The sequence below is a fragment of the Leptidea sinapis genome, chromosome 29, assembly GCF_905404315.1.
Source record: "Leptidea sinapis chromosome 29, ilLepSina1.1, whole genome shotgun sequence".
Taxonomy (NCBI): Eukaryota; Metazoa; Arthropoda; class Insecta; order Lepidoptera; family Pieridae; genus Leptidea; species Leptidea sinapis.
This window is the reverse complement of record NC_066293.1, coordinates 4912976-4932941: the sequence shown is the minus strand read 5'-3', so window position 1 is coordinate 4932941 and position 19966 is coordinate 4912976. Positions and strand designations below refer to the sequence as shown.

The following is a 19966-nucleotide window of genomic DNA, read 5'->3' as shown; positions in this document are numbered from 1 at the left end:
CCGCGCCGCTATTCATGCCCGTTAAAATAAGACATTTTCGTTCTTATCTACATAGAAACAAAGGTTATAACAAAAGCAGAGATGGCGCGGGCTCTAGTAGCCGGTTGCGTTTCGACAAGTTCATAATTATTTTTTCTTTTCACAAAGGGTGCGTTCAGTTTACATTGATTTTTGCTTGTAGAAAAATTACAGTGTTCTCCATACACTGTAATTTTACTATTACAGTGTACAGTAGATCGTGTGAAAATACAGTAAATCTGCTGTAATTACAGTGTATCTGGCAACGCTGAGCACAGCTAAAATTACACAATGTTTATACCTACGTTATGACTCGGTCTATTGTTCTATGGAAACATAATTTGATATCAAATACAGTAAATGGAAAGTGATATAACAAATACGTTGTGTTTATTCAGATTATTATAACTACAAAATGTATAGAGTAGGTATTTTTGCTCTAGCAAGGGATTTGAAGCGGCCAGTGCTTGCGATGGTGCAAGGTCAACCGTGTTTAGGCTAATACAACGATATTACTTACACTTGCAGCCCCGACCTCTAAATTTATCGATGTCATCGTCGGCGGGCTCCCCGTCAGCTCTAACTGCCCAGGAGTGGCCCTGCACCGATACAGCGGCACAGACATCTCTTGGTCAGACATTATTGTTGGAAATATGTTAGTTTCTGTAAAAAAAATGAAATGTGTTTTATTTGTGCACAGTAAAAAAAATGATAACCTCCTTTTTTAAATCGTGAAAAATACTTCATCTGAAAAAGAATAACACCCCATATCCAGACACTCAGCCCCACTCTCTTCTGACACTCACACATTCAAGATGATAAATTTATATGTGTGCGACCATTTTGAGAGGCCTCGCATTTAGAATCAATTTTATAAAAAAACTATAGAATAATGGGACAAAATAACTACAGAAATGTATTTTACGATAGTTTTACAAGTAAAGTTATGATATTTCAATGTATTCTAATAAATAAAAATAATAAAAAATCATTAGACAAAGGAAACGATACTTCAGTCTCCATCTTTAGCCGTTACAAAATTTGAGTAGAGGTATGTATTTTCAATAAATAAATAAACCAACAAGTACTATGTATTAGACTATTATAATTATTGATATGTATTGCAAATATACTCTATTAGTATTATAAAAATAGCAACTTACTGATTATTAGGTAATAACTCCTCAAAAGCCGCGTACCTACCTAGCGCACAGGCTCGCGCGGCAGCCTCGGTATCCGGATCGCGAGCGATGGCTCCCGCGGCAGCCTCAGTAGTTTTGTTCAATTTACACGAGGCCGCCTCGCGAGGCAGGCTGAGCCATCATAAGTCCGCGAGTATTCGTAATGGACAGTCGTGTATTTTCAGCTGCAGCTATTTTCCTAGCTGCTTATTGTATAAAGAAACGAAAACAGTCACGTATCAAGAAAAAACCTAGACGCTTCTGGATTAGAAAAATGTATGAGCGTCGCCACCAATATGGAAATAGATTACTTGGAGATTTAGTATATGATCAGACTGTACATAATTTTACACGAATGTCCGTACAAGAGTTCGAAAATTTGTGCTCATTGTTGTCTGATAAAATAAAAAAGTGCGATACAAAATATAGAGAAGCAATCACTGTGAATGAACGAGTTTTAATAACTTTAAGATTTTTAGCAACCGGAGATTCTTATAGCAGCTTGCAATATTTATTTCGAGTATCGAAGCAGAGTATCTCAAGAATAGTTCCAGAAGTTTGTGACGCTATTATTGAAGCCTTAAGTGATTATGTAAAGGTAAATAAAAATAATTTGACAAATTTAAAAATCAATTGTTTATTTTAACTACAATTCAGTGATAGTTTCGAATCCATCATTGGCATTAGGTGATGGTGTAATGGCATGAGAAGACGTAGCGGTATGTGATGCTGATGATGAAGTGCCAGATGAGTCCATTGTAGGGGAATTACTGTACTGCTGTGTATAGTATCCTGTATTAATTTGTTGTTGTGTGTATTTCCCTATATCGGCTTCAAAAATTATATTATTGATAGCGTTCTTAACATACGCTAATGTGTGCGGATCATATTTCCTTAGCTCGTTGGCTATGTATCTTCCAAATGAAGAGTATGGATCGATGATGTCGGTCAAAGACATTTGCAAGCATTCAAGGGATTCTGAGAGCATGATATCTGCCGGATCTTCCTGTGGCTGCGTTTTCTTAGGATTATGTCGTTTTTTTTTACGAGCAGGTTCTGATGGTGAAGGCATGATAGTTTCCGAGGCTAGGTCTTGTTGTTGTTGTGGTGGCGCTTCCTCGATGCTAGCCTCCGACAATTGCGACTTGGTCGGAGCGTTTTCAGCCTCTGTGTGTCTCTCTACGTCAGAAGTTTGTGAAGATTCCGGTATTGTCTCCTGAAAACATAATTTTAATTAATAGATAAATTTGTGGTGCAGTGTGAATGTGTATATAATGTGGCAGGACCCTACGTTTAATCCGATTGGAAGCAAAAGTTTAACGTCCATAGTATTTCCTTAAGAAAATGGAAATAAGGATATCCAAACCACTTCGAATTATAAACATCTGCAGCGCCTGAAACAGAACAAAAAATAAAATTTATATTTCCATAATTTAAAATATTTTAATTGTATAAATAAATTTTCTTCAATTTAATTAGTATATATTAAGTAATTATTTTATCAAATAATTTGTAAGTTCATATTTTTAAGTATAAAATGCATACCTGAACCTGTTATGCGACTTTTTTTCTCCCTGCTTTTCTCTCGACGATAAGAACCACACAAGGACACCATTTTGTTTTTCACTTCCATGACAGGCATATTAATTTGAGCAGATATTTACCGCCAACTATCTTCCCGCTGATTTTTGTTTAAATATTTTGAATCTTTGGGGTCCCAAAGCGCATTGTACGTGCTGTACAGTTGTATTAAGCGAATGGACTCCTCCTGACTGCCCATGATATCAAAATACAAACACGGCAAGAGACAAAACTTGAAGTAGCTTCGCGCGCGAGCCAAAACATAACCGTCCCCACCGAACGCACAGCGCTCACTGAGGCACCTTTGAGCGCGTCAAGTTTACCGACAACAGATGGCTCGGGGCCGAGCCGTGCTCGGTCGAGCAAACGCGCGCCCGAGGCAGGCCGAGGCAGGGCGCGTACACATAGAACATCCGTTTTACAGGATCCTTTTTAACTGATCCGTCGTTACTGGAGGTAATATTCACACAGCATTTACAGGACCGATTTTAACAGATCCGACGCTACTGGAGGTAATATTCACACAGCATTTACAGGACCGATTTTAACAGATCCGACGCTACTGGACTTTCGTTCTTCAGTGTATCGCCTACTTTCTACGAGAATGGACGTTGTCGTGTTGTATTGGTACTATCGTCGTCTGCGGCGGAGGAAGCCCCGGCGTTATTGGATACATCCACTATTAAGGCAAAGATTTTGTCGTGGTGCTGTTGTGCGTCAGCTGAAAGAAGACGAATCTAAATTTTTTACTTATTTCCGAATGACGACGTCTACTTTTGATGACCTTCTTAAACGATTAGAAAAGGATTTAAAAAAGAAAGACACAAACTGGAGGAAAAGCTTGTGCCCTGAAGTAAAACTAGCGATATTTTTAAGGTAAGAACTTTAATTTTTGTTATTATCAATTAAAATTTAAAATGACAAAAAGGTTTACAAAAATGAAGATTTATTTCAAAACATAGACAGATCTGGCAAGTCTGACTCCTGGCTGAATGTAGATTCTACTGATGGCGAACCTTCTACTGATGGTGTAGAGTCAAGATGATGTGGCCTACTAAAATAACCTTGGGTGTGGTAGTGAGGAGTGCTAGAACTTTGTGAATATGGAGGCCACTCGTAGTTTGACTGACCATATCTTCTACTTTTAATATTTTGTAAAAGGTTTATCACTCCAGACTGAAATTCTAAAATTTGATCGCCATTAAGTGAAGCCAGTTGCGGCAAAATACCTTTGAAGAACGATAAATTGGGATCTTCAAACTCATTTTTACTTTTTTTTAACTGATCATTCATGTATTCAATCATTTTGGCGTCTACTTCATTCACATTTCTTTTGATTGCCTTGCGTTGCGGCGGGGCTAAATTTTGTCTTTCCTTTTGTCTGTCACTACCACTTTGTTCCGTAATCTGATCAGGTTCATCTTCGTTGTCTTTATTACTTTCTACTGTTTCCGTGATGTTGTCATTAGCAGGGACGTTCTCGTGTGTATCACCTGGGGTGACAACTTTTTTCAAAAATAACATTTGATTGTGATATTTGTAAGGCTTGGTATTTGAGGCAGCAGCTCCAGATTTCTTCAATTTCTTTTTCTCACTCAATGTTCGTATCCAGGCATCTCTAGTCGAATTCCATTTTTTTATAACATATTTTCCTGAAGCAAGTAAATAATAATATAAGATGGTTGTCAATAGCTTAGTAAGTGAAAGGCGAATAAGAAGGTAGAATAGACTTGTCAGTAATTAATTACCATATTGGTCAGTGGATAAGTCAAATTGACAGTGCAAGAACTAATCGGTCAGTAAATAATGGGAAGCAAAAAAGTATTACTAATGTTTAAATCAATTTATTTTAATTAGGTAATTTTATAATTTAGTTCAGTTTAATTTTATTTTATTTATGTACTATATATACAGGGTGTTAGGCACGTCGACGCACAAACGGATACCATGGCTCCAGGACATGATTCTGGACCCCCCCGTGTTGGAATTTTTCGTCGGTTTTTTCCTAATTTTTTCATTTTTTTTGGAGTTTTTTTTACTTTAGACTCTTCATAATCGTTATTCTTACCTAACCCAATGAGATTTTTAATAAAAAAGTAATTAATTCACTACTTTCACTAAAAGTAGCAATGTAAATAAAACTAGAAATGGTGTCTTCTCAGCTGTTTATAAAAGTTCAAATGAAAGGTCATCGTACCACAGAACGATGACCTTTCATTTGAACTTTTACAAAAGTCGCGAGCCGTGCGCTTTATTCGTACCGCCTCTAGCTAAAATCTAAACAATACTTATTATTACTTCATTTTGCGCCACTATGAACATTTTGGATTGCGCGCGCTTTCTCAAAAGAAGCCGCTATTCTGCTTAGTCCATTATTGTTCTGTGGTCAAAGGTACGTTATCGCGCGTTGAAATCGCGGTGTTCACAATACATTGCGCGCTCGAAAATGACAATTTCTGTAACCGATCATTAGCGAGATGAATGACTTTCACAATTTGATTAGTGGCATTAAGTGTAGCCTTTTCGCGAAGTTTGCGTTATGACGTCAAAAACACCCTGTATAAGTATGAGTTTTGATTTACGACTTTGCTAAAAACTCTCATAAAAATTTCGACTTTCCATACAAAATTTGTTGGTCACTATAATATTTTATAGTTTTATAATAAAACAAGACTTATTCATCAAGCCATCTTTAATAGTCTGACCATAGAGAAGTACCTCTACGAAACATAGACATATACATAATCAGTAATAGACAAAATTAACTAAAACTAAACCCTTACAGTCACTAACGTTACTTTGTATGGGAAGTCAATATATGTGTAATAATATAGTAATTGATTAATTTATTTTTTTTAGGTATGCAGCGTCTGGGTGTACATTTCAAGAACTTCATTACGTCTTTCGTGTCGGTGTGTCAACTATAAGCAACATTATTAAGGAAGTTACACGATGCATATGGAACAACTTGAATGACGAGTTTATGCGACTTCCTACAACAGTGAGTGAATGGGAGCATATATCAAATGGATTCGACACAAAAGCAAATTTTCCCCACTGTTTAGGAGCAGTGGACGGTAAACACATCAGACTTCGAAAACCAGCAAAAAGTGGCTCAATGTACCTAAATTACAAAGACTTTTTTTCCATCATATTATTAGCGATCGTAGACTCTGACTATCGTTTTCTATATGTTAGTATTGGGTCGTATGGAAAAGAATGCGATTCATCAATATTCAAGGAGTCGACATTTTGGAAAATGATGCTAGATGGCAGTTTACAAATACCAGAACCTTGCCCATTAATAACAGGCTCAGAAACGAGAGTTCCCTACGTCATAATCGGCGATGAAGGTTTCGGTTTACACGAAAATTTAATGAGGCCATTTAGCGGGACGCATTTAGACGTAAATAAGCGAATATATAACTATCGTTTGACCAGAGCTAGACGATACGTTGAATGTGCATTTGGTATTCTTGCTAATAAGTGGAGAGTATTCCACCGGCCTCTAGACGTCAACAAAACAACAGCTATATGGATAGTTAAGGCATGTACCGTTCTACACAACTTTATAAGGGAAAAAGAGGGCTTAAAGGATGGCAACACATCCGAATCTGAAGCATTTCATTTCAATAGCCTACCTGATGATGAAACGCTACGAGGTGGTCGAACTGCAAATTCAGTTCGAACGGAATTCGAAAACTATTTCGTGTCCGAATCTGGGTCAGTTTCTTGGCAGAATGAAGCTATTTAAAATAAAAAACAATGTCTCCATTACAATATAAAATAAATACTTACCAAATTCTTGTCTTTCTTTTTGTTCCATAGCTTCAAAATCCTCCTTTAGAATACCGCATATTTCGCGCCAAGCTGCGGTTTTTGCAATTTTATCTTTATAAATCTCCAGTGTTTTGTCCCAAAGAACTGGTCTACTTTCAACACAATTTATCAAAACTTCTTGCTCAACATATTTTTCAAACGCCTTGCTTGCCATGATTATGATAGCACTGGACACGTGCACTACTCTAGGAATGAAACCGGCAAATGGCGGCTGTGTGTAGCACATCGCACCCCGCGCACCCCCGTGCAAAGCCTCGTGCGGTTTCAATCCGATAAAACGGATTAGTATAGTATTACTGGATCCGGAATACTGTGTGAACTGGCTCATACAACTACATACGCTAATAACATATACGTTTAAACGGACCTGTAAAACGGATTGCTGCTTATTTTGTCGGATCAGTATTTTTTTACTGGATCCGGAATACTGTATTCTGTATGAACTCGCTCATACAACTACATACGCTAATAACATATACGTTTAAACGGACCTGTAAAACGGATGTTCTATGTGTACGCGCCGGCACGTCCACACCAGCCGAGGCACGTCCACACCAGCCGAGGCATTTTGCTCTCGAGGCTGCCGCGCGAGCCTGTGCGCTAGGTGGGTACGCGGCTATTGAACAATATTCGTGCACACTCTTGATAACGTCCGCTCGCTGCGCCGCCCGCGAAAACTGCGTAGGCAAATAAACCATCTTGTACACCTAATAAGGGTGAAAACTGGATGAGGTAAAAGAGAGCGTCGGGGCACAGCCGCTCTCATAACAATGAATTTTTGAATTACCAGTGCCCGCGGGCACGTCCGATGCGGAAAGGATAAGTACCGCACGTAGATTTCCAATATTATATTTATTTAATTAACAAATAATATTATTAAAACATCAATTATTATAACGAAATGAATAAATATTACAGTCTAAGTTTTACATTGAAAAATTCTAAATTATAGTCACAAAATGAACAAATATCGGTCAGCTATCTCATTATATGGTGAGAAAATTTGTTATTTTGTAGTTTTTTTCCTTTTCATTGTTTCTATTGGAGTTTCTCGGTGAATTGACCAACAGAAATTAGCAAGCATTGCTGCTGACCATTTCCCACTGTAGTGTTTTTCAATCTGCATTATATCCTGGGCATCACTTGGCACTAAAAGTTTCTGAGACACATTTTTAAGCCCAGGAGTTAACACGTTCATTACCACTACGATTTTCATGATGTCTTCTCAGATGCCGCCTACATTTTCCGGTGGACTCACCAGGTGAGTCGCCGGCACTGCTATATAAATTGAATCGACTCGCCACGCGAGTTCACTGGCACTACTTATGGTAAATTCTATGTTTTGTTATTTTTGTGGCCGTCACAGTGTACAACGCAATTAAAAAGTGTTTTAGGACTTGTCTTTTTTCTTTAAAAAGTGTTTTAGCTTGTAAAAATGGCAAAAAACTCTTCGGATAAAAAAAAAGGTAAGTTTTTTTTTTTTTTTTTTTTTTTGAATATTTATTTAAAATACAATATAGTTATAGCTTACAATATAATAACACACACTTAAACTTTAGGAAGCTTATCTGTGTGTGAAGCCGCTTAGAATTAAATTACATAATATTTAAAAAGAAAACAACAATTACTTTCAATTAATACAGTTATTACAAGATGTTAACTTACAATTTTAAACAAAGTAGTATAGAAATCATTAAAATGCAAAACAAAAAATAATTATCAACTAAATGTTAGTAATTACAAATTAGTTGTCTACTTAGCTTAGCTTACCGTGTGTGTTTCGTAATTTAAGCAGTGGTTGTCAATCTTTTTAACTGTGGTTACTGTTAAGGTTATATTTTGAATTTTGTAATATGTACTTGTAAATAGACAATTTTACCCTGAAATACGGGCTCTCAGTTTTAAGAATATTGTATCAGATTAAAATATATAATTTTTATTGCGAATTTAATTGATAACAATTAAAAAAAATAGTTTTTGAAAACGTTTAAAATCTGTCGAATTAAAATTAAATGATAACTTATTAATATGCAATAATTATAGTGTCTTTAAATGAAACAACATTTTTATTACGTTCGTTTGTTAAGAAGTGCCTGATATTTTTTTAGCGCGGTTTGTGGCAGAAACGGAGCCTTACGACGACGATTTAACTCAGATGGAGGAGGAGAGACCTACAAAGCGACCATGCATAGAAGGTAACGTGTTTGTTTTGTTATTGATTATTTTCATTTTACTTATCTTAACAACGTTTTACCAGGTGGTAGGCCTTTTATGCTAGGTACGACTACCTGTGGTGGACACCAGCAGTGCCAGATATTCAGCCGCCAAATAGTAATGCTCTGTTCCTGTTTGAATGGCACTGTAGCTAGTGAAATAACTGGGCACATGAGACTCAAGAACTGACTTCTCACATTGATGAGCGCAGTGCAGTGCATCCAATGACTGTAAATCAAAGCAATGGGTAGCACTGCAACTGTTATGAGCTGGCATGACGCTTACCATCGTGTGAATGTCCAGCACGTCTCATCACTTGTTTACATAAAAAACATGTAATATTTAAAAGCTGCTTTATTCCTATTTTTATTTTATTTTAGGAAATCTCCAAAATTACACTGAAGACAACTCGATGAAGGTTCTGTTTGAAAATGATTCTCAAGACTGGGATGACGACAATAATAACTATCAAACATGTGACATTTCAACAAATACGAAAAACTTAAATCTTACTGAAAGCAGCACTCAAACTAATACTACAGGTGATAATTCTAAGTATATAGAAATGGCCAACGAAAGCTTTGGCATTTTTATTGGACGTGAACTTGCCAATGTGCCAATGTTTAAAAGGCGCTTTGTTATGTATCAGATTATTAGACTGATTGAAAACAATTCATAAATTAATAATTAAGGTCTCTGATAATTGGGTTGAAAGTTATGTAATGATAGAAACGCAAAAGAATCTATGAATGATTATTAATAAATACTATCAATATATTGATTAGTTTTACTTATTAATTTAATCCACAAGACTGAGTCTAAATGCTGCTATGTTAATGAATAATAATTTGTGATATTGTGTTTGTTAACACATTCAATGCCACCACGATTTTCTAATACTTCCCAGCGATGCCGCCCTATAAAAAACGCAAACATGCTAGGTGTGCTCGCGGCACTGCAGGATGGAATTACGTAGCACGCTAGGCGTGTTCACCGGCACTGTTAAGAGGTAAAATCAAAGAAAGCGTTATTTCGGCTTCAACCGTGTTTATTGATCAGTCTTTCTCGAGTTACTGAAGAGATATTTTGTTTTTAGCAGTGTTTGTGCTTTTGAAAGTTAAATTATGGCAGTTAGTAGATTCCAAGGTAAGTATTTATCGTAATTTGATCAGTGAATTTCAACCTTTGGTTACTTATTTATGATTTTTTAGGGAAAACAAAATATGTGCAAGAAACAGTGGAATATGATGATGATGCGACGCAAGCAGATAGCCCACCCTCACAAAAACGCCCAAAAGTAGGAGGTGAGCCGATAACATATTTCTCTTATCTTGTCTTAAAACTTTTAGTGCACTTATTGTGACGTAGTGGATTAGTGTTAAATTGTAAATCATTCGGTCGGTACCTGGTACCTACTTTATGATATGCAGGTACCTATAGATAGCACATTATATTGTCAATATTAACGTATTTCATAAGGTTTTTGAAGCAGCACCGCAAGTAATTAACCGCATCAATTTTACACAAAAGAATTAAGGAACAAAAAGATTCTTAAAAAACCGACGATTGTGTTTGAAAACATTATTTGCACTGTTATATATTATCGCTAATAACACAATAAACAAGCCGTGCTGACTGCTGACGCATCTATTGTTTTACAAATAGGCTGATAACATTTCAACTCCAGATGTTTAAAACGTTACAGGAATCTGTCTACAATTCTAAGAAGTTTAGATTTTAATTTGGAGACAGTAAATGTTTTGAACTTATTGTTTATTAAATACTAGCTTTTGCCTGCGACTTCGTCCGCATAGAATAGTTAATGTCGTTACGTTACGTTAGTATATTTTTGGTTTTTTCGCCTAATTGTTTTTTTTTTAATAAAAATGACATTTATTAAAAGTTATAGCCACTTTATACGACTTTAAATAATTGTTGATCATTATTTGCTTTCAGAATACATCGCGAACGCATCAAGCTCACCGAACTCATCGCAAGATATATTTACAGAACTACAAGATGTACCTTACTCCCAAAAATGGACATATTCGCAACAAATGGATGAATATGACAAAAAGGATGTAAACACCATGACTGACGGAAGACCAACTATTACTAAATATAAAGAAATTGGTACCATGACTGAACCAGGGTTGACTTGTAACAACAATACTAATATTGAAATTCGATGCAATGAATATTTCGGAAGTGTTGTAGCATGCGAGCTAGCAAATTATCACGGTCGCGTTCGTTACGATAAAATGAAAGCTATCATTGATATTTTTAAAGAAAAGTGAGAAATTAGTTGCCTTGATTGTTTAAAAGGTTTCTATGATTCTCTTGAGGAAAGAAATTGAGTTCCTAAGGGTTGTGATTTCAATTGAAATAATAATAGTGATTTGAGAAATCAACGTCTTTATTAAAGCACTTATTGTGTGTACAATATTATAGTTACTACTTATGTTAAAGAAAAATGTTAAAAAATCAACGTAATTAGACCAACAATATTATACAATAATTATCAATAGAAATTGTCCTTTTCTTTGATCAAATGCACATTGGAAAAATTTTTTTTTTGATAAGTGGAGTACAACTCTTACTTAATCAGTAGGTATCTATGAATAAGTTTAGTACCACTTAATATTTGTGATACGGTCTGAAACATTCCATGCACAAGCCTGGCTGTTGCGGACAGGTGTCGCAACCAAATAGCGACATTACTCTTCCTTTTTTTGTTCTCCAGCAATGTACGCATCTTTTTCGTTTGGTTTTTCCGTGATAATTTTTTTCCAATTTCATCAAGCAATGTACCTGTCTATGTAATGGGATTTGTTGTTCCCGTTCTATGTAGGGTTCCACGATGGATTTTATGACGCTTAATCGGAAATCATATAAGCTTAATTTTCGAGTTGAATACTCATTGTACAGGAAATAAGAGTTGATCATGACGATCTGCATGATGTGAATGATAACTTTTTTATACCACCGCAAAGATTTATGCTCGCACGTATAATATGATAGCATTTGGTCATGCTTATCTATTGCATTCATATTTTTATTATATTTTGTTATCATTTCTGGTTTTGCTTTACTTTGCCCCCTTCGATTAGTAATAATGTTAAAGTTGCCTTTGTATTTGCTAGAGATCGCCATGACTTCCCTCTTATCCAACCATTTAATTATACACACATTATTTTTATGTTGTATACACAATTCACCTTTTTTTAATTTTGTTTTTACAACTAATTGAGGATTATTTTTTCGAAATTTTCGTAGTGTTCCTGTACAATAAGTATTCTTATAGTATAAATCTTCTATCAAATTAACGCTTGTATAAAAATTATCCATAAATAAATGGTGCCCTACATTTAAATATTCTTTTATCAAATGCATTACCACTTTGTTAACGTGGTTTAATCCTCCCACAATAACATCAGACGCACCGCCGTACAGGTGCAGTTTCAATATTACCCCAGACTGGTCAGCTAGTGCATAGAACTTCAGACCATACTTATTTTTTTTTCCTTTCATATATTGCCTAAAGCGTAATCTACCTCTCCAAAGCATCATTGACTCATCAATAACAATATTTTTTGTTGGGTAATATAATTCTGACATTCTTTTGTTAAAAAAATCTATTATATTTTTGATTTTGCTATAACTTGTTGCTGTTTCTCCTATACTAACGCATAACATTCTTAAAATAAGTAAAAACCTATTTCTTGCCATCGTCAATGAAAATATTGGCTGATTAAAAAAAATTTCTTGTTTCCAATAATCACATAATCTATTTAGTTTTATAAAACCCATATGAAGAAGTAGGCCAAAAAACAGTTTCAACTCTTCACAACTTATTGCCTTCCACGATTTACTTCTACTTTTGTCCGCACTAGCTGACGACTTCTCGCGTTCACCGTAATTGTTAGTGCAATCTGTTAGCAATTGAAGTAACTCCATATTGCATATAGCATCAAAGTAGCCAATGGGTGTATCGACGATATCTTCTTTGAGGCCTGGAGTCTGCGTGAATGGTATTACTGGATAATCACAAGGATTACCTGGGCACCATTCACGATCGGGTACATTAATAGCAGGTACTTCTTCAATGTTCTGCACTTCCAGTTCGGGTTCCGGTTCCGGTTCGGATTCATCTGTTTCCATTTCGTCAATAATATTGCCACAGAGTATGCCATAGAGCTCAGCGTCAGTCAAACACGAAGTTGGTTCATCTCTTGGAGGAGTTGATTCCAGAGTTACCATAGCTCCTAAAGTTTCTTCTATCCCATGGTAAACCCAATTTGGGTCTTCCCATGAGCAAGATGGCATAGAATTGTCGATTGGATCCATTACCTAAAATGTAAAATCATTTTTTCAAATATCAAAAGTCATCAAAATATTATTAATATGACAGAAAATGATTAAAGTTGCAGTGTACAAATTGTGTGTACAAATACAATACGTTTAAAGTATCCCGCCAAAACTCGCAATGTTTGGACCGATTAAAGTGTATGAAACAAACAAATTATGTATCTATTGAATTTATTATACAGTGTAAACTCGTACAACAAGTGTAAATTCCATGTAACGTCACTCGATTTAACGACAAACTCTCTAAAGCATCGAAATCAATTGACTTTGGTTGGTTTAGTTTGTCTACCATACAATGATACACTCTACATAGCGTCACACCCACTCTCAATAACGACGTAAAATACCTTGTAAGTTGCTAAAATTTATAAAAACTGCGCAGCTGTGTACGTTTTTTTGTCGTTTTATTATCCTAGCCCACTATAATCTCGACAGTCGGCACCATGCAAACCGAACTTTCTAAGAAATTCATTCTTTTGTTTTCAAATTGGGATTGCTTGCACGTGTATCTACTGTTTTTGACCATGACTAATAAATAGGCGTCATTTATTTATTTATAAACACTTACACCAACATTACAGGTTATTACCCAATGCGTTGATGTCGTATACATGTCATGCATTATCTATACGGTATCATTTTTGTCAGACCTCAGTTGCTCACAAACTTTCAAACTGTAAACATGGCGAAGTAAAAGCAAAAGACGTCATACAAAAATAACAGACTATACCCAATAAGATTAAATAAGATTGTTTTTGTGTACATAACTACTAAAACTAGTCTGAAATATTTTTAGAATTCTGATTTTTCTTGTCTCCATTTAACGACACCTCTCTATAACGCCATAAAATGCACAGTCCCTTCAGTGTCGTTATTTGGAGTTTACACTGTATTTGTTAAGATTATTATTTTTCACGTTAATGAAACGAACTATGTAGGTATCTTTCACATTTATAATAAGAGTATAATTTAACTTACCACCGTTTTAAGCGAAGTAATTAGCGAAGCCGGTAAGGATACCAAATTCTTCACAAGGACAAGCTGAGCTCGTCGTAAAAACAATCACAAAAGTAACACTAGTCGGGGTCTTTGCAAGAGTAATCACAAGGTCCAATAACACAAGCGGGGGTCTATGCAAGAGAAATCACAAGGTCCAATAACACTAGCCGGGGTCTTTGCAAAAGCAATCACAGGGTCCAATAACACAAGCCGGGGTCTTCGTAAGTATAAACGTAAATCCAGTGAAAGGAAGAGATCGTAGGAAACATCCGATGTCGAACACTTCGAACACTGATGTAAGGAGCTATACTAATGTTAAAGACTTGCTGCCCGTGGTGCAATAAAACGTGGGAATAGGACGCCGCCTGTTGCGCTCTCTGTTACAGACCTTACGGCAGGCATGGTAACGTCCCAATGTGCGGCTCACCTAATCTTTTTATGACACTCGGGTTTGTTTTATTACCAAAAAAATAATTGGCAAGCAACTGAAGTAAATGGTATTCCTACTAGGGACTTTATTTATAAACGATCGCCAAACGTATCTAATATTAGCAGTGCCCCGCGGTTTTACCCACGTCTTACGGGAACCATTTACTTTTTAGGGATAAAAAGTAGCCTATAGCCTTCCTCAATAAATGTGCTATCAAACACCGAAAGATTTTTTCAAATGGGCCCAGTTATTCCTGAGATTAGCGCGTTCAACCAAACAAACAAACTCTTCAGCTTTATAACATTGGAATAGATCCTGGGCAGGGTTTTGTCTTCTTCCGATGAATGAAAAGATATTGGTGAAAGAGAGAGAAGGAAACAGATCCGAGTTACACAACAGCTGATAAACGTTTATAATTAGGTACCTAAAGGGGTACATTATAGGTAAATATTTTATGCAATTTATTTTATCTTTTTTGTTCAACCTAAGTGCCAAGGAATAAAATAAATGATAACTTATAAAAAATATTCTATATTTTATTATTGGCATTATAAATGTAGTAAATTGACCTAATAATATAAAAGATTGAGAACTGCTGGAGATGAACACGCCTGGTATGTTCGCGGCATTACATAATAGATTATTTTTGATGAACCTTAAAAAAATATCAGATCCTGGAACCACTTCAGAATACTTTAGCTTACGGCAGAAAGTTTATGCTCAGAGTCTTTCGGACAATAATATTGTCTAATCTTTGAGATATAGATGAAAAACGGTGAGCACGCCCGGCGTGCTGGCGGCATGCAGATAAGAATTAGTGTGGACACGCTAGGCGTGTCAATGGCACTGAATGTGTTAAGTGGTGGAAATTAGTTAAGTAAATAAAACATTATGTAAATCAACTTTTATTTTTATAACACAAAACAATTTAAATCAACATTTTTAGGCAACACAAAAATTTTTAGTACGATCTTAAAGGCTTTTACTAGTAAGTGATGCTAGTGGATGGTATAAATGCTCTTAATATTTATGGTGCGGTCTAAAACACTCAATACACAATCCTGGCTGACCTGGGCAATCTTCGCATGCGAATGCAGTTTGAACCCTTTTTTTTAATGTGCGCCAACATTGATTACAACGCCTTCTCTTTGTTTTGCCGTGGGTATCTTTTGGTAGTTTCATAATACAATGAATTTTATTCATTAAAGGCCTTTGTAATGTGGGAGGCAAATGAGGTTCTATTATTGACTTAATTACACTTAAGCGGAAATCATACAATGTTAATTTTTTTGAATTGTATTTGTTATATAATAAAAAGGAGTTGACCAATAGAATTTGCATAACATGTATGATTACCTTTTTATACCATCGCAACGATTTGTGCTCGCATGAATAATAAGACAACATTTGGTCATGTCGATCGATTGCTTTCATACATTTATTGTATTTAATAACCATTTGTGGCTTTAATTTCAAAGTACCCCGTCGATTTCGCGTGAGTTCTAAATCCCCATTATATTTACTTGATATAGCCCTTATTTCTCTTTGGTCTATCCATTTTAATACACAAACATTATTCTTGTGAACAATGCATAGTTCTCCTTTTTTTAATTTCGCGGATTCAATTTCTTTTGGATTATTTTTTCTCTTCTGACGAAGCGTACCTGTGCAAAAGGTTTTATTAGAAAATAATTTTTCAACTAAACTGACGCTTGTATAATAATTGTCTACGAACTAATGATGTCCTACATTAATAAAATCATGAAGCAAGTGGTCAACTACTTTTTGCACGTGATTTTTGCCGCCTACGAGAGCATCAGATGCACCGCCGTATAAATGTAGTTTCATAATAACCCCGAGCTGGTCAGCCAGTGCGTAGAATTTTAGGCCGTATTTATGGCGCTTTCCCTTCATATATTGTCTAAATGACAATCGTCCCCGCCATAACATCATTGATTCGTCAATGGTAATTTTTTTTGTTGGATAATATAAAGATAATATTTTTTCATTAAAGTAATCGATTATATTTTTAACTTTATCATAACTGCACGTCACTTGTCCTACATACACACATAACATTCTCAAAATTAAAATAAATCGATTCCGTGACATTGCCCTTCCAAATATAGGTTGATCAAAATACGCATCGTTTTTCCAGTAGTCATTCAAGCGATTTATCTTTATAAATCCCATATGAAATATGAGACCGAAAAACAATTTCATTTCTTGACTGGTTACAGGCTTCCAAGATTTTTTTCTGCTTTTTGTGGCCGCGGTAGATTTTTTTTCTATTTCTCCATATTCATTGGAGCAGTCTTTAAGTAATTCCAGCAGATTAGAAGAACACAATGCGTCGAAATAATTAATAGGCTCATCACCAACATCTTCTTTCAGTCCGGGGGTCTTCAGGAATTGGAATTCGGTTATATTAGATGTCGGGTTTCCGGGAAACCATGCTTCACCAGGCGTAACATAGTCTTCTTGAGCATTTTCATGTGCATTTTCGAAAAATTCGGGATCAGAGTCACCATCATTATCTGTCTCCAATTCATCCAATACATTTTCTGACAATATCCCCAATAATTCAGAATCCGTGATTGGATATTGAGGTGAATGGATAAGTAAATTTGTTTCTTCTCTGTTTGGTTCTTCGATAAACGAATCCATAACTGCGAGTGTCTCCTCGATGTGGAGGGTATTCCAAGCAGGATCGTCCCAGGAATGAGAAGTTCCAGGTACTGGGTTGTCGTAAGAATCCATAACCTTGGAACAAAACATTAATTTGTACTACTTTAATAAACTTTTTTAACATTATGAAACAAACAAATCAATGAATCTCTCTGGCTTATACAGGTTAGCCGGAAGATTGACGTCCAAAGAAAAAAATTAGGTCCCCCGTTTCACGCGGTCTTGAATCACCCCATGTAAGTTTTGCACAGTTTTAAGGCCTACTTAGGAATCATGAAATGACGTTAAATCAAGGAAAGATTTAGATAGAGTTACACTCTGATAAAGTAGACTTTCCATTTAATAAATAAACCAAAATGGAGAGTACTCACCGATTTTCAAAATTCCAGCTGTGGCAACTTAAGGTAGACACGAGAACACTCAAAGTCCAGTAAACGTTTGCCAAAGTAGTTCAAACAGTATCTAACAGGTCCGGTAATCGTAAGCAAAGGTATAGTCGAAACAGCACTCAAACAAGTCCAGTAATCGCAAGCCAAGGTAATCAAAACACGGGAGTCCAGTAAATGTAAGCCAGGTCACTAAAGTAGAGAACAGATAAACGCATGCGATGACGAAAGGGTCGTACAGAGCACTGAAATTGAATATTTAGTTGCAAGTGCATTCTTGGAGTGCGATTTAACATTAGCCAATGAGAGCTTCGCAAAAAACAATGTTATCAGTGCTTTTGTTCTTCAAAAACAGCGGCGCGCTGTTGTTTTTTTGCCAGCAGCTTTATCAATGCCGACCCTTTATAAAAAAACATTTTCAACCCTTTGCAAAGCCACAAGATTTATGTGATCTCAAATATTATGATAACTCTGTATTTCTTAAGCTTGTTTTTTATTCTAATGAAACTAAGATGGAATCTCTATAACTCGAACCTCGTTAAGTCGAAAAGAATTGCCATTCCCTTCCACTGAACCCCTAGATACGCGATATCTTAAATTATTAAGACTATATAACTTGAACAAAATGTTATTTCCCTACGAAGTATTTATATATTATATATTCTTACTTGGCTTAATAACAGGGTAAAAAATTAAATCTATCTTAAAATTACAATTAAATTAAAAACTATATTATTACTTATATAAAACATTGTGTATAAAAAATCTATTTAACTAAATTTATAAGGAAAGGAAAAATAAAGGAAAATAAACTAGATATAAAAGGCAGCATCCAAATTGCTGTCGCCGGGCCGTATAAGGCTGGCAACGAAGTATTGATAGTACATATTTATGTAATACTCTATAACTCGAATTTCTAAAAGGAGACTCCGTAAGTCGTAGTTAGTACAATATAATGACGTCTTACTTGGAATTCCCCGAAATAATAGCAATAAAATCCAAAATGAATGTTCGGGTTCGGGGCTTCTAATCTATTGTTTTTGTCTTATACACGTGCAATGAATGAAAACAATCATAAAACTTTATAAGTAACACAGCTGTGTTATGTTTGTTCCTTGTCGACACGATTACTTTTAACGGAGCTTGTCCGTCAGTATTAATTTTTAAGTCGAAGTTTCAGCGCATTTAAATCATATGTATCTCGAAGTTCTTGGTAAGTCGATAACTCGTTCGAAATTGTTAGCATTTCCCTTAACATTCGAGTTATTAAGATTCCACTGTAGTTTGTGGTATATTGGTTCCATATCACAAGTATGTAGGTAGTCCTTGCTACTATGTTGACGTCGCGACATATTTACTTTAAAAGGTTGAGGATCTATGGCAGCGAACTCGCCTAGCGAGTTCAAGGCATTGCAGAATAGTTTTTTTCCATTCAAATATAAACGGGGTCTCCGCACCCGGCCCACCTCGTAAATCTTTAGTTTAGCATATATTTAGTCTAAACTATAATTTTGAGCAGAAAATACGGATGCATTTTCGAAATATTGGTGAAAAACACTGAACTCGCCAGGCGAGTCGTCGGCACTGGAATAAAATTTACGTGAACTCGCCGGGCGAGTCGGTGGCACTGAACGTGTTAAACTTTTTCTTAGTGGCCAAGTTTTTATTTTTTAATGTTTTTCTCTGTCGACGCGCGACTGTCCCACTTACAAAGAAAACAGCAAAACGTTGTGTATCCTCTTTGTAATCCAGTGAGTATAGCGACAATAAATCAGCACTAATATTCCATAACTATTGAGAATATTCAATTTTTTCGAGTAATACCTCTAGGTTTGCAAAATTTTCATTCATGTTTGTAGCATGTGCAACGGGCACAGATGGGTATTTATTTCCATTATGGAGTAGAACGGCTTTTAAGCTTATTTTTGAAGCATCAATAAAAAGTCTCCGTTCACTAGAATCTTCTGGAAAACTCAGTTCTTGAAGAAGCCCTGCAGCATCATTACAATATACCAAATCATCTTCTTTGGAAAAGTAACTCGTAAAATCTTCTTGCCTCGTACGAAAATATGAAACTCTGGTACTTTTATCCAATAGATTCCATTGTTTTAATCTTGATCCAAGTAATTGCGCCTTAGATTTTGAAAGTCCCAAGTCTCTAACAAGATCATTTAAGGCATCTTAAATGATGAAAGTAAATGAGGTTCTTTAGATGGACTGGGAGATCCAGACAAAGTGTATGAAGATGAAGATATACCGGC

The 19966-nt window shown here is 35.7% G+C and overlaps 3 protein-coding genes and 1 long non-coding RNA gene across 5 annotated transcripts; 2 read left to right on the top strand and 2 right to left on the bottom strand.

Annotated features, from left to right (window-relative positions):
* The first annotated feature begins 3173 nt into the window (after positions 1-3173).
* On the top strand, positions 3174-6584 carry LOC126973613 (uncharacterized). The gene is made up of 2 exons (XM_050820950.1): positions 3174-3656; positions 5640-6584. Exons 1-2 carry the CDS (start codon positions 3385-3387, stop codon positions 6532-6534), a joined length of 1167 nt encoding a protein of 388 aa, XP_050676907.1. The 5' UTR covers positions 3174-3384; the 3' UTR covers positions 6535-6584.
* Positions 3647-7015, bottom strand: LOC126973621 (uncharacterized). The gene is made up of 2 exons (XM_050820958.1): positions 6579-7015; positions 3647-4432 (listed from the first exon to the last, which is right to left on the bottom strand). The coding sequence occupies exons 1-2, from the start codon at positions 6946-6948 to the stop codon at positions 3732-3734; spliced, it is 1071 nt and encodes a 356-aa protein (XP_050676915.1). The 5' UTR covers positions 6949-7015; the 3' UTR covers positions 3647-3731.
* A 770-nt stretch (positions 7016-7785) lies between these two features.
* Positions 7786-9611, top strand: LOC126973648 (uncharacterized). Of its 2 annotated transcripts, XR_007731389.1 has the most exons (3): positions 7786-8086; positions 8729-8815; positions 9215-9611. It is a non-coding gene; the product is annotated as an uncharacterized LOC126973648 (long non-coding RNA). The 2 variants fall into 2 exon arrangements; XR_007731388.1 differs by lacking the exon at positions 7786-8086 and having other exon boundaries at positions 8402-8815.
* Positions 9612-16365: 6754 nt separating this feature from the next.
* LOC126973547 (piggyBac transposable element-derived protein 4-like) lies at positions 16366-19344 on the bottom strand. Its single transcript, XM_050820887.1, has 2 exons — positions 17691-19344; positions 16366-17394 (listed from the first exon to the last, which is right to left on the bottom strand). Exon 2 carries the CDS (start codon positions 17389-17391, stop codon positions 16366-16368), a length of 1026 nt encoding a protein of 341 aa, XP_050676844.1. The 5' UTR covers positions 17392-17394; positions 17691-19344.
* Between the last annotated feature and the right edge of the window lie 622 nt (positions 19345-19966).